This window comes from Aptenodytes forsteri, unplaced genomic scaffold, assembly GCF_000699145.1.
Source record: "Aptenodytes forsteri isolate BGI_AS27 unplaced genomic scaffold, ASM69914v1 Scaffold100, whole genome shotgun sequence".
NCBI classification, from domain to species: Eukaryota; Metazoa; Chordata; class Aves; order Sphenisciformes; family Spheniscidae; genus Aptenodytes; species Aptenodytes forsteri.
The window spans coordinates 3,053,272-3,065,601 of NW_008796216.1; the positions used below are offsets into that span (position 1 = coordinate 3,053,272).

Consider the following 12,330-nt stretch of genomic DNA (forward strand, 5'->3'; position numbering starts at 1 on the left):
TGAGCTTGATGCATCCCAGGACACAGTTGGCCCTTTTGGCTGCCAGGGCACACTGTTGACTCATATTCAACTTACCATCCACACAAACCCCCAGATCTCTCTCTGTGGGGCTGCTCTCCAACCTCAATAAATAAAGAACTGTTTCAGTGATATTTTTAATAAGGCATGCTAAATAATGTATGCCCATGGTTCATTTAGAACGCTCTAAATCTGCAATTTTCTTTAAGTAATAAGACTTATAAAATGTGACTTGAAATGTCAATATGTCATTTGATGACAATTTATAAAATGTCACTCAAGATTTTAATTGCGTCTATTCTGTTAGTGATAAAGAGGTAAGGAAATGACTGAATGACATAACAAGAAAAAACTTTTCTTTATTACTATGAATTTTGTACTTTAAGTCACAGCTATGTTTTGATCAGTTATGTTACAATAGTAATGTAGTAAAATGATCTTTCAAATGAGGACCTTTCAGTATTAGCTAAAGTTGAATAGCCAATTCTGATCATTTAAATTCAGATTCTAAATTAATTTTGAAAGATGGTTTTAAATGGTGTGGGGTTTTTTGTTATTATGTAATAAACATTTTTCACTTGCATAAACATTTTATTAGTTTTTGTATACAAAAGGCATATGTAGAATACAGAACATTGCACTCTGGAAGGCATTTGTGTGGGAAAGAAAGGAAAGTCCAGTAAAAATGACTGAATGTTCAAAAGATGTCTAAACCAATTTAAATAAGGAAGTTTTCTACAATACTGTTTCTGTTCTTACCCCATCCTTGGATATCAGCTTCGCAGGGCTTGCATCTCACTTGTAGCAAGATCTCATTTATGCAAAACACAGCTTACCAAAATTGTCAGGTTGTTATTTTTGGTGAAATTACTCTTTCTAGTTTGAAGAAAAATGTAAGATTTTTCATTGACAACCATGGTTCCTCAGGGATTTTCTTGATTTTTACATATGTTAACCTGATGGATATGTTTATCTGTTTTATCTAAGCTACATATCTATACAGTATATATGGTTTTTGTGAAGTGGTGCCAGCCTTATGTGTTTGCATGTGTACTTTGTATAAGATGCATATTCTCTAAATTCAGAGCACTTAATTCCTGACTACTGAGTGATACAAATGTTTGTAGCTTTATACTTCAAGTAGTCTATGCTGATACAAACAGCACTTTGTGCAGTTGCTTACAACTTGAAAATAACCATGAGTGTTTGGAATTAATTACTTGCAGATTTTAAAATGCAATTTGTTAATCTCTTAGAGTTTGAATTCATGAAGCCTGAGGCACTATCTGCTATCAAATTACTCCAAGCACAGTGATGCATTAAGATTCCCGAGCACTGTTCCCTAGGGAAGGCCATGGCCGAGAAGGATGATCAGTCCAAGGAGGCCATCTAGCTCTGGGGCCAGCTGGTGAAACACAGCATATGTCCAGACAGTTTATGTCTTCTACCCTTTGAGCGGTGTGGCCATATACTGCCTGCCTGTGCTCACTCTCAGGCAATTTATTATGTTTTAGCATTCAACAGTCTGGTTGCCTTAGCCTGGGTGCCACCTATGGTGAAGGAAGTCCCCAGACCACAGGCTCCTGGAACATGGGAAATACGTCATATGAAAGATGATTCTGTGCAGCTGCTTTTGCCACAGTCTTTCCCTAACACATCCACATCTGTCAGAGAGAAAATACTGACTCTCTGGTCCAAGTTAGATTCTGTGGTCTTACCTGACTAATGTTCCCTTTCCATGTCTGACATAACCTGTTTTTTTGCAAACCTCTTAGAAATGGTGTTATGAATAGATTAAAAAGCTATGCACCCCCCTGGGCAGGTACCTGTAGTAGCCTGAGTTCCTTTGGCTTTCATTGGTAACACACAGCATATAAATTTAGATATTTGCATGTGATTGCCAGAAATAATCAACTACATAAGCCTTCCTTGTCAGCTGTAAAATTCAGAGCTTTAGAGCTCACAGCTTATTCAGGGGCTCTGCAACAGAAACACTGAGTAGTATTGTAATTACCACTAGCATGTTACATAATGTCAGTATAAACACAGTAGGAGATGGTGTCATTGAGAATGTTGTCATAATAAAATTTAACAGCAAGGGGCTAGTACCAAAGAGTTATGGCTGACTGTCCTGGTTTCGGCGGGGATAGAGTTAATTTTCTTCCTAGTAGCTGGTACAGTGCTGTGTTTTGGATTTAGGATGAGAATAATGTTGATAACACACTGATGTCTTAGTTGTTGCTGAGCAGTGCTTACACTAGTCAAGGACTTTTCAGCTTCTCATACTGCCCTGCTAGCAAGGAGGCTGGAGGTGCACAAGAAGCTGGGAGGGGACACAGCCAGGACAGCTGACCCAAACTGGCCAAAGGGATATTCCATACCATATGACGTCATGCTGAACAAAAAAATGGGGAGGTTGGCCAGGGCAGCGTGGCTGCTGCTCCGGAACTGGATGGGCGTCGGTCAGCAGGTGGTGAGCAATTGCATTGTGCATCACTTGTTTTCTATATTCTTTTATCATTATTGTTATTTTCCCTTCCTTTTCTGTCCTATTAAATTGTCTTTACTTCAACCCATGAGTTTTACCTTTTTTCTGATTCTCTCCCCCATCCCACTGTGGGGTTAGTGAGCAAACAGCTGTGTGGTGTTTAGTTGCCTGTCAGGCTAAACCACAACACTGACTTAGGATTTTCACATCTTGCTGGTTACCCTGGATGGGAAAAGCCTGCTTGCTGGCTTTCAAGAATACAGGTAACACCTGTATGTGCTATTAACTGGAAGTCATACTCTTACATTTTGATTCTTTAAAAAAAAAAAAAAAAATCCCACACTGTTATGACAAGATATGAACAATTAGAAAGCCTGAAGAAAAGAGAGGGTGGAAATCATCAGGTTTTGGGTTTTGATGGTTCATTCAAACTCTGATACTGGTGATGACCGCAGTGGAAGTCACTAACTCAGTGTTAGTTTCTGTACTGAAGTATTGGCACAGGATGTATCAAGCTAATTTGTTTTTCTTTGCTGGGTTAAATGATGATCTAAAGTGAAGTACTTGAAAGCTATACAGTTTTTTTAAAAAGGAAAAAAGGGTCATTCTAGATATTATTGGATAACAAACCTTGATTCTCCTTTCTGATTTATTATAGATTTACAATAGTTTTTAAATTGTAAAAACTAATGCAAATTCCTTTGCATGTATTATGCACCAGGAATTTTAATTCTGATCCTCGGCTTTATCCATGAGTTCTTTAATTTTCACTTCCTTTCCCCTTTCATCCCTCAGAGGCACAATGGCCCTTTCAATATGCACTGTATAAAAAAAACAGGAATTGAAGGGGGAATCACAGAAATGGCCTGATTTCACCAATAAAAAGAAGTCTTTGAGGAATGTAGATCTATTCCACCCCTAAATCTCTTTCATTTAAAAAAGAACAACACATAAATATCAGGGTTCAGAAAGTAAGATATGAAATTTATAGAAAAGACCTACCCTCCTCTGAGAAATTTGTGTGTCAAGAAATCATGAAACTCAATAACACTTTGGTAGCCAAGGTTAAGTTACATTTCTTTATGTCAAAATTTACTTTGCATATAGAAGAGTGAAGATAACTACCTGTTCAAATCTCTTCAGCAGCTTTCTCTCCTCTTTTTAGTCAAATACAGTACTTAAATGTTAAAGAAATTATTCTGTTTCTGCCTTTCTCCCATTTCTTCCTTTTATTTCAATCCCTTATTAGCTATTTATCCTCTTTTAATAGTCTCCTTTTTTTAATGTCCAGCCACAGTATTCCTCTTCTTTTGATTCTAATGAATCCTTTTTCCTTCAAATCTTCCTTTAAAACTCACTTTCACTGACAGGCTTTCAACTGTGATTGAGAAGAGCAGCTCTAGTCCTACCCCTCTCTGTTGTCTTAATTAGCTATTCAGTTATTATCCTAATTAGACTGTAAGTTCCTTGTGTCATGCACCTTGCTAAGCTATTTGTTTTTAAATCTCCACATGCACTTATAGTATGCAAATAATACCTAATGAAAATAGCAGCAAGTAAAGATGATAAAACAGATAAAAATGTAATGCTTCTTTTCTGATCATTCACCTATGCAGAAATATTTTTAATTACTATTGCTGTAGCTTTCATAGCCACATTATAATACACCAAAAGCCACTTGATGAATTTTTAATTTTTTATGCCAATGGATTGTATGGATGACATATTTTGTTGGGTTTTTTTAATTATATGTTTTAATACCCAATACTAATAATAATCAGCATATCTTTAAAGCTTTCAATGAAATCTTATGGGGCAAGGAAGAGTACAAGAAGTCTGCTAAATCCTTTGGCAACATATTAAACAACATTCCAGGTTTAGCAGAAAATTCCTATGGTCTATATTTTTTGAAATTTGGTTAATAACCATTAAAAAAAAATGTTATTAACTGATTATGTGTGAACCTTGGAAGGTCCATCTGGCATCAAAACCTTCTGAATTTATTTGCCATCTATAAACATGTTGATTCAGAACAAAAAACTTGAGAATGGCTAGTATGATTTTATTAATGCTTCCTAGTTTAGGACATCATTTAAATCTAGAAGAATATTTTTTCTGCAGTTTTTTATATTTATAAGAAATGAGAGTTATCTTTAGAAAAGAAATGTCCAATATTTTTAAATTTATATCAGAGACTAACTGTATTTCTGTGATTCTCTGCCCAGTTCTTTCTTAGGCTTCTTCTGTGGACACTTTCACAGAGCCAAAGTACAGGTTCTCCAAATCAGCTCGTACTAGGTGTCTCTGCTAACCTTATCCTTGTTTGGCCTGGCACCAAAGTGTCACCAACAAGGAAAAAAAGTCAAAAAACCCAAACCAAAAGTCTCTGCAGCTTAAAGGCCAGAAAATGTTCTATTCCGTTCACCTGGATTGTATTTTGTTTCTCTGTGTGCATATATTTGTGGGTACTTTGTGTGCAGAAGGGAAGAGCTGGGTTTGCTATGGCAGAAGCAAGGATGATGTTTCACTTGTTTAAAGTGCAGCTCCACTAGTAATTGATATTCTATTCATCAGCTGAAGGAGCTTGTGGAGGGACACTACGTGGGACAAGCGGAACTATTTCAAGTCCTCACTTCCCTTCTGAGTATGAAAATAACGCTGATTGCACCTGGACCATATTGGCTGAACCAGGAGATACCATTGCTTTGGTCTTTACTGACTTCCAGTTAGAGGAAGGATACGACTTCTTAGAGATCAGTGGAACAGAAGCACCATCAATATGGTAAGTCAGAGATCTTGTAAAGACCTGTTTCTGTTTTTCTTTTTTTGGTGAGTATTTTGAAAAGATATTAAAGGATATTTAAGATATTTAAGATATTTTCTACCTGTTAGTAATGACCATTTTGTTATGCATTTTCCTGTGGTCCCTTTCACCCTCCAGAATTGAAAAAAAATATAGTAGTTTGCTTCTGCTTATTTCCAAATCTTGATCCTTCTCTTATTTTCCTCCATCCTTTTCCTCTGAGAGTTACATTTGTAAGGTATTTTAGCAGTGAGCATTTACTGATGTTACATATTTGAACTTGGTATGAGAACATTTTCTGATGTTGCGTCTTGAATGGCTTATCATGATATTGTACACCAACAATGAAAGTAGTGAGCACAATTCAGCCTCACACTAAAACAGGCTGTATATAGAGCGCAAATAGATGCCATCTTATTCTAAACAGGCTATAATTCAGTCTTACTACATGTACTCATGCATGCAAGTATTATTATCTTATGTTGGCTGATGTTAAAACTGTTTGCTTAGCAATATTAGGGGTTAGTAATTATAATACTAAATCTACCTTCTCTGAACTATGTAATAGATGATAGTTCTGTCTATGGGAGTGGATTAAATTGCAGAACAGTTTGTACTATGATTTCTCTGTTTGTATTATGATTTCTCTGCATGCTACATATGCAGGTTTTTCATTTTTTTCATCTCTGAGAACGTCTTGTGCTTGACATATGCACCATTGCTATAAAAAGGAGCCTAGAAAAAAATATAGATATGCTGCTCACAGATGACTGATGGTTATTATCTTCAGAATGCCTTTCTGGAGAACTGAAGCAATCTCACTATTATTTTAATGTCATGACAGGCTAGGCAGAGTGCGATATTAATAATTGTGAAGGTCTAGGTAGCATCTGATCTGTTGAAAAACTCTATCAAACAAAAATGTGTGGCAACCATACTAAGCAAATATGTAAAAACTTTGTTTTCAAGATACTTCAGCATCTATATCACCAGATTACTCTCTAACATTTCCAGAAAACCAAAAGTTGTGTAATGGCAGTCAGCGAAGCAGTTTTGTATCAAATTAGGTGCTCATGTCTGACTGTCTGAAGTACAATATGCAAGTACCCCATTTGCCTCTCTCTCATGCGCAGACATGCACAACAGTCATCAATGCCAATGTTTTCTTATTAGGGGTTCTAAGGACCAGAAGCTGAAATCTTGAAGGGGAAGAGCTAATGGAGTCTTGCTGAAGAACATAAAAATCTATCCATTTAATTCTATGTATGAGGCTCTAGTAGACACCTAAAAACATATTTGCAACTTTGTTGCAAGAAATTAATCTGTTACTGACCTTGAACATGCAAATATAGGAATAACTTTACATTTACAGCAGTCACATATACATATCTGTTCCCCAGAAGATTTCTGATAATAGATGGTGTAGAAGAATATGAACAGGAAGCAATGGAAACATATTCTGCATTGATCTCATATGGTACTGATCAGCATTATGTTGGAAATCAGAGATATCATAAGAATCTTATTTCTCCTAGAATTCAGTGTAAACATTTTTCTCGTTTTCCCTGATATTTGTTTTTTGGGTGGAAGATTTTTTTTTTATAATGCTAAACTCTGATCACTAAAAGCTAAGGTTTTATTGTATGTTCCTAGGATCATAGAATCACAGAATCATAGAATAGTTCGGGTTGGAAAGAAGCTCTAAAGGTCATCTAGTCCAACACCCCTGCAATGAGCAGGGACATCTTCAACTAAATCAGGTTGCTCAGAGCCCCGTCCAACCCGACCTTGAATGTTTCCAGGGATGGGGCATCCCCCACCTCTCTGGGCAACCTCTGCCAGTGCCTCACCACCCTCAGCGTAAAAAATGTCTTCCTTATATCTAGTCTCAATCTACCCCCCTTTAGTTTAAAGCCATTCCCCCTTGTCCTGTCACAAAAGGCCCTGCTCAAAAGGTTGCCGCCATCTTTTTTCTAAGCCCCCTTTAAGTACTGAAAGGCTGCAGTCTATAAGGTCTCCCCGAAGCCTTCTCTTCTCCAGGCTGAACAACCCCAACTCTCTCAGCCTTTCTTCATAGGAGAGGTGTTCCATCCCCCTGATCATTTTCATGGCCCTCTTCAAACTCCAGGTGGGGTCTCCCCAGAGCAGAGTAGAGGGGCAGAACCCCCTCCCTCGACCTGCTGGCCGTGCTGCTTTTGATGCAGCCCAGGATACGGTTGGCCTTCTGGGCTGTGAGCGCACATTGCTGGCTCATGTCCAGCTTTTCACCCACCAGTACCCCCAAGTCCTTCTCGGCAGGGCTGCTCTCAATCCCTTCATCCCCCAGCCTGGAGTGATACTGGGAGTTGCCCTGACCCAGGTGCAGGACCTTGCCCTTGGCCTTGTTGAACCTCATGAGGTTCACACGGGCCCACTTCTCAAGATTGTCCAGGTCCCTCTGGATGGCATCCCGTCCCTCTGACGTGTCAACTGCACCACTCAGCTTGGTGTCATCTGCAAACTTGCTGAGGGTGGACTCGATCCCACTGTCTATGTCATTGATGAAGATATTAAACAGTACTGGTATCACTGATACCAGTAGAGGATCAGTACAGGATCACTGATTAAAAGTTTGGAGAAGCTATGGCAAGTTTTATAAGAAATGTTTAAAGGATTATTGGATGATTTGGAATGAAGCTACATATTCAGCTATTTTTAAGCCAGAACAGTTACCATAGTGAAATTAGAGCCATGCTAAATGTAGTGCATGCTGTAATCTGCTAAAATCAGCTGTGTGTTTAAATGTGAAGTTGTTCCATACTTAAAACTAATGGTCTAGAGGTGTATCATCTTAAAATATGACTTTCTTTTTAATTGCTCCCTTTTATTGTATCTGGCATCATGTCAACAGCTTTATACAGTTATTCTGTGTTAGAAGACACATATTCCATTAGAACTGTCTGGTAATTATGATTGTTTTTTCACTTAAAGGAATGTTTCCTGTAAAATAAGCCAAATATTATCCTAATGAAGAGCATAGAAAGACCAATATATGAGCACTGCAAAAGCTAGAAAGAGAGTGAGAATAAAGAAAATAATTTCAGACTGATGATTCTTTAGTCATTTTATTGTATGTTGCAATATATTGTATGTTGCAATAGGTCTGGATTACCCTCTCCTGACATATCAACAAGGTTAGAAGCAGTTCCAGCATGATTACAGTGAAAACTGGATGGACTTATTTTTAAGTAAAGCAATGGAAATGCTAGAACAAGTAGAATCTAAATACTGAGGAAAAATAATCTGATATATCTGTAAAATTTGTATACAAGAGATATTATATTATAGTAATTATATTGGTTATATTATATACCTTATATTTATTACATGGTAGTAATATTATTTATATTATATTACTTATATGCCTCACACAATTCTAAACCTTCTTTAAGATGTTCAGTTAATTTCCATGTTATATAGGTGATTGTTGGTATGTATTCCAATGCATTGAAAAAGGATGAAGAGATTTGTTTAGCTTTTCTTATTCTTAAAAGATTATTTGAAAATCATTCATACAGTCCATCCTAATGGAATTAGTTTATAAAAGATTCAAGTGACATTACCTCACTATTTATTTTATGTCCATGATACAATTAGAGTGTCCAAAGCTATTCAAGTTTTCTTTTTTTCCTAATTAAAAAGCAGTTATATAGCTCTGGATCTTGAATGGATGTGCACATATAGATGACCACATTTTTAATCCTGTTTTGAATCAATATATGTGTCAACAGACTTAAAAAGATGAACATCAGTGTTTGCAAAATGAATACAAAGCAGGTAGAACAGGCTTTTTAATCTGTGGAGGAAGTGAAGTATTATTAGTTAGACTGTAGATGAAAGAAACCTTTTTGATCTGAATCACTTGCTTAATTTGCTATTACATAAAGGAGTTTTAGATGTAAAACATGCTTATCTTGAGTTGGTAAGCTCTTGCTCGCAATGCCAAGAAAAGTACTTCTGGGAGCATAACAGAAAGAGTACCTCTTTGCTATGTCTGGAGTCTGTCTCCAAGTCCACCAAATGGCTGGATCTTTTGAGTCTGAAGGACTTCTCTGTTGTTAATTAGTAGAACTTAAAAAAAAAAAAAGTTTTTTTGCATAATTTCTGAACATTAAATATAACTTTTTAAATACTTCAAAACATGTCCCTTTAGACTTCAGCTTAAGTTATACGGTACTTAAAATAATATCAAGGTTGGATCTAGGGATAGTGTTAAGAAGTATCTTAAAACCCCAGGCTGAATGAACATGGTTTTGAAGTAAAATCAGCAATATATCACTTTCAGAAAGCATTCTTTTGAAAAACTCTTAATGAGTCTTTCCCAAGACTCCTCCTTGAGACTGAGGTGGGTTTTTTTGTTGTTTGTTTTTTTTAATTTGGACTATTTTATTATTTGCAGGTTAGGTAAAGCTGGGCAATTCACATGGGTGTAGATAGGCCCGACTCAGGGCCTGTAAACGTGGCTTTGCCATAATTTTTGCAAGACTAAAAACTTATTCGACAAAAAAATTATCTTAGACTATTATAGTATGCATGAAAGGTGATTATCAGGCTAAGAATAATTCTGCAATTATTATTTTTTGACTTGGAATCTTAATATTGAACATATTTTGTTCTAAAAGTTAGTTTTTCCTCTTTTACCCTTACAATACTAATGTTATCTGACTGTGCTTCAATTTAAACCTAAAATTATTATCCTTCAAATTTTTGCCAGTATTTGCCAATACAAGAGAATGAACTACACTTCATACTTTTTAGTCTAAATTAATTTCCTAACACTATTTAAAAAGACCTTTAAGATTATTCTGACTTCCTTATAAATCACCTCAATATCCTAGTGAAAGGCCATAAAAATGTATGTGGATGTGAGAGTGATTTGGAAGCAGCAATAATGAATTACTATAATCTTGGCATACAATTTGACATAAGTACCTGGAGTCATCTGAAACTCGCTTCTTATTTCTGTGTTAATGAATAACTCTTATAACAACTGGGTCATAATACTAATTTGTGTTTCTTAGATAAATAGACCAGTCCAAGCACTTAGATATAATTCAAAACAGTAATGTTTTGATCTGCATGTTTCCTGTCCAGTTTATAGAGATCTGTCTTAATCTTACCACCCTCATTGTGAGAGGTCTATAGCAAAGTAATGCATGAGGTTATGGAGTGGTCTAAATCACCTTTTTGATAGGACACCTGAGGCAGTAGATCCATACATAGGAGCTGAATATTTAGCTCAGAATTACATAACTATACAGCTAAAGAGCACCATCTATTGGTTTACTGTGAAAAGATGTATTGCTTGTGGATGCACCTTCAATAAAGTTGTTGTTATACACCAGAAAAGGGCTCGTGACATACCCTTGGCGATATAAGGTTCTATTTTCTTTTCCTTTTCCATCAGATGAGAAAGGATGTGCCATGGCCAGGCAACGAGAGGAAGGCAATTAGATTCCAGCTTTTTCATTTGAGAACACTATTAGATTTCTATTTATTTATTTATTTATTTGTACTTAGTTACTTATTTTAGCCTCTTTAGACTTTCTGACAGTCATCCCTTTTTTGTCACCAGTGAAACTCTGCAAAGCCATATGTTTGTATTGGAGATGCTGGTAAAGTGTTCTCTTGCTATCCACTAGTTTTTGGAAGCTCTTACCTTTTTCTAGCATTTAACTGTATTTCCCCTTTTACCCATTTTGGTTAGGAAACTGAGTCCAGTAAGTATAAGTTTTTGTACTTGATAACCTGTATGTCTGACCTGCCATGAACCACGTTACATTTTTTTTCAGGAAAAGAACTTGCATAGTTACCCTCAAATTCTTTCTATTGACTTCCATGTTGCAAAGTTTCAAATTACTGTGTAAAAATCCCATAGTCTATCACATTTGAAAATCAGAATTAATGCTGTTTAGCACTTGAACCCAATCTATCAAATATATATAACAACACAAAAACTTTTTAAATTTACTTGCTGTAGAACATTATACAGTTCCAAACCCCCAAGATACATTGGAAGGCCAAAGATACTTTTAAGGTAAGCAAGAAAGGTACAATGTGTGTCTATATGAAGAACTTTGTAAGACTGAAAAATACAGTCATCATGACAGAATATGAGATATTTTCAATTAATAATACATTTATTTACCCGATTAGACTTAAAGTTCTGTTCATGAAATATGTTTCTGCTAGCTGTTTTCTTCCATACCCCATTTGTTCAGACTCTTGCTACAGCACACATCATCAGTAGGCATTCACATATTGCAAACTGAATAAATGATAGAAGAATCCCTAAAATAAGTAATACGGCAAATGCCATGTCTCCTTAAAAGACTCAGTGGAAGACATCTTTTCCCCAGCTTCTGGAGTCCTGCCAGTTGCTGCCTTTGCTGCTGATGCTTGTTTCTCCTGGTTTCTCCTAGATGTTTTCTGTTGGCAACACCTGTGCACCCACTGCTCCCTTCCCTTTCCCTCCTTCCGAAATGTCCTGTTTCTGAATCCTCCCTGTTGTGGTTTAGCCTGACAGGCAACTAAACACCACACAGCTGTTTGCTCACTAACCCCACAGTGGGATGGGGGAGAGAATCGGAAAAAAGGTAAAACTCATGTGTTGAGGTAAAGACAATTTAATAGGACAGAAAAGGAAGGGAAAATAACAATAATGATAAAAGAATATAGAAAACAAGTGATGCACAATGCAATTGCCCACCACCCACTGACCGACGCCCAGCCAGTTCACAAGCAGCGGCCACACCCCCCGAGCCAACCTCCCCATTTTTTTGTTCAGCATGACGTCATATGGTATGGAATATCCCTTTGGCCAGTTTGGGTCAGCTGTCCTGGCTGTGTCCCCTCCCAGCTTCTTGTGCACCTCCAGCCTCCTCGTTAGCAGGGCAGTATGAGAAGCTGAAAAGTCCTTGACTTAGTGTAAGCACTGCTCAGAAACAACTAAAACATCGCTGTGTTATCAACATTATTCTCA

At 36.8% G+C, this 12,330-nt stretch overlaps 1 protein-coding gene across 1 annotated transcript in view; it reads left to right on the plus strand.

Moving 5' to 3' along the window:
• CSMD1 (CUB and Sushi multiple domains 1) overlaps positions 1–12,330 on the plus strand; it is a 1,345,565-nt gene that overhangs the window by 635,293 nt on the left and 697,942 nt on the right. Inside the window, 1 exon segment of the mRNA XM_019474454.1 lies at positions 5,081–5,288. Within this exon segment, the coding sequence (XP_019329999.1) occupies positions 5,081–5,288 (208 nt within the window).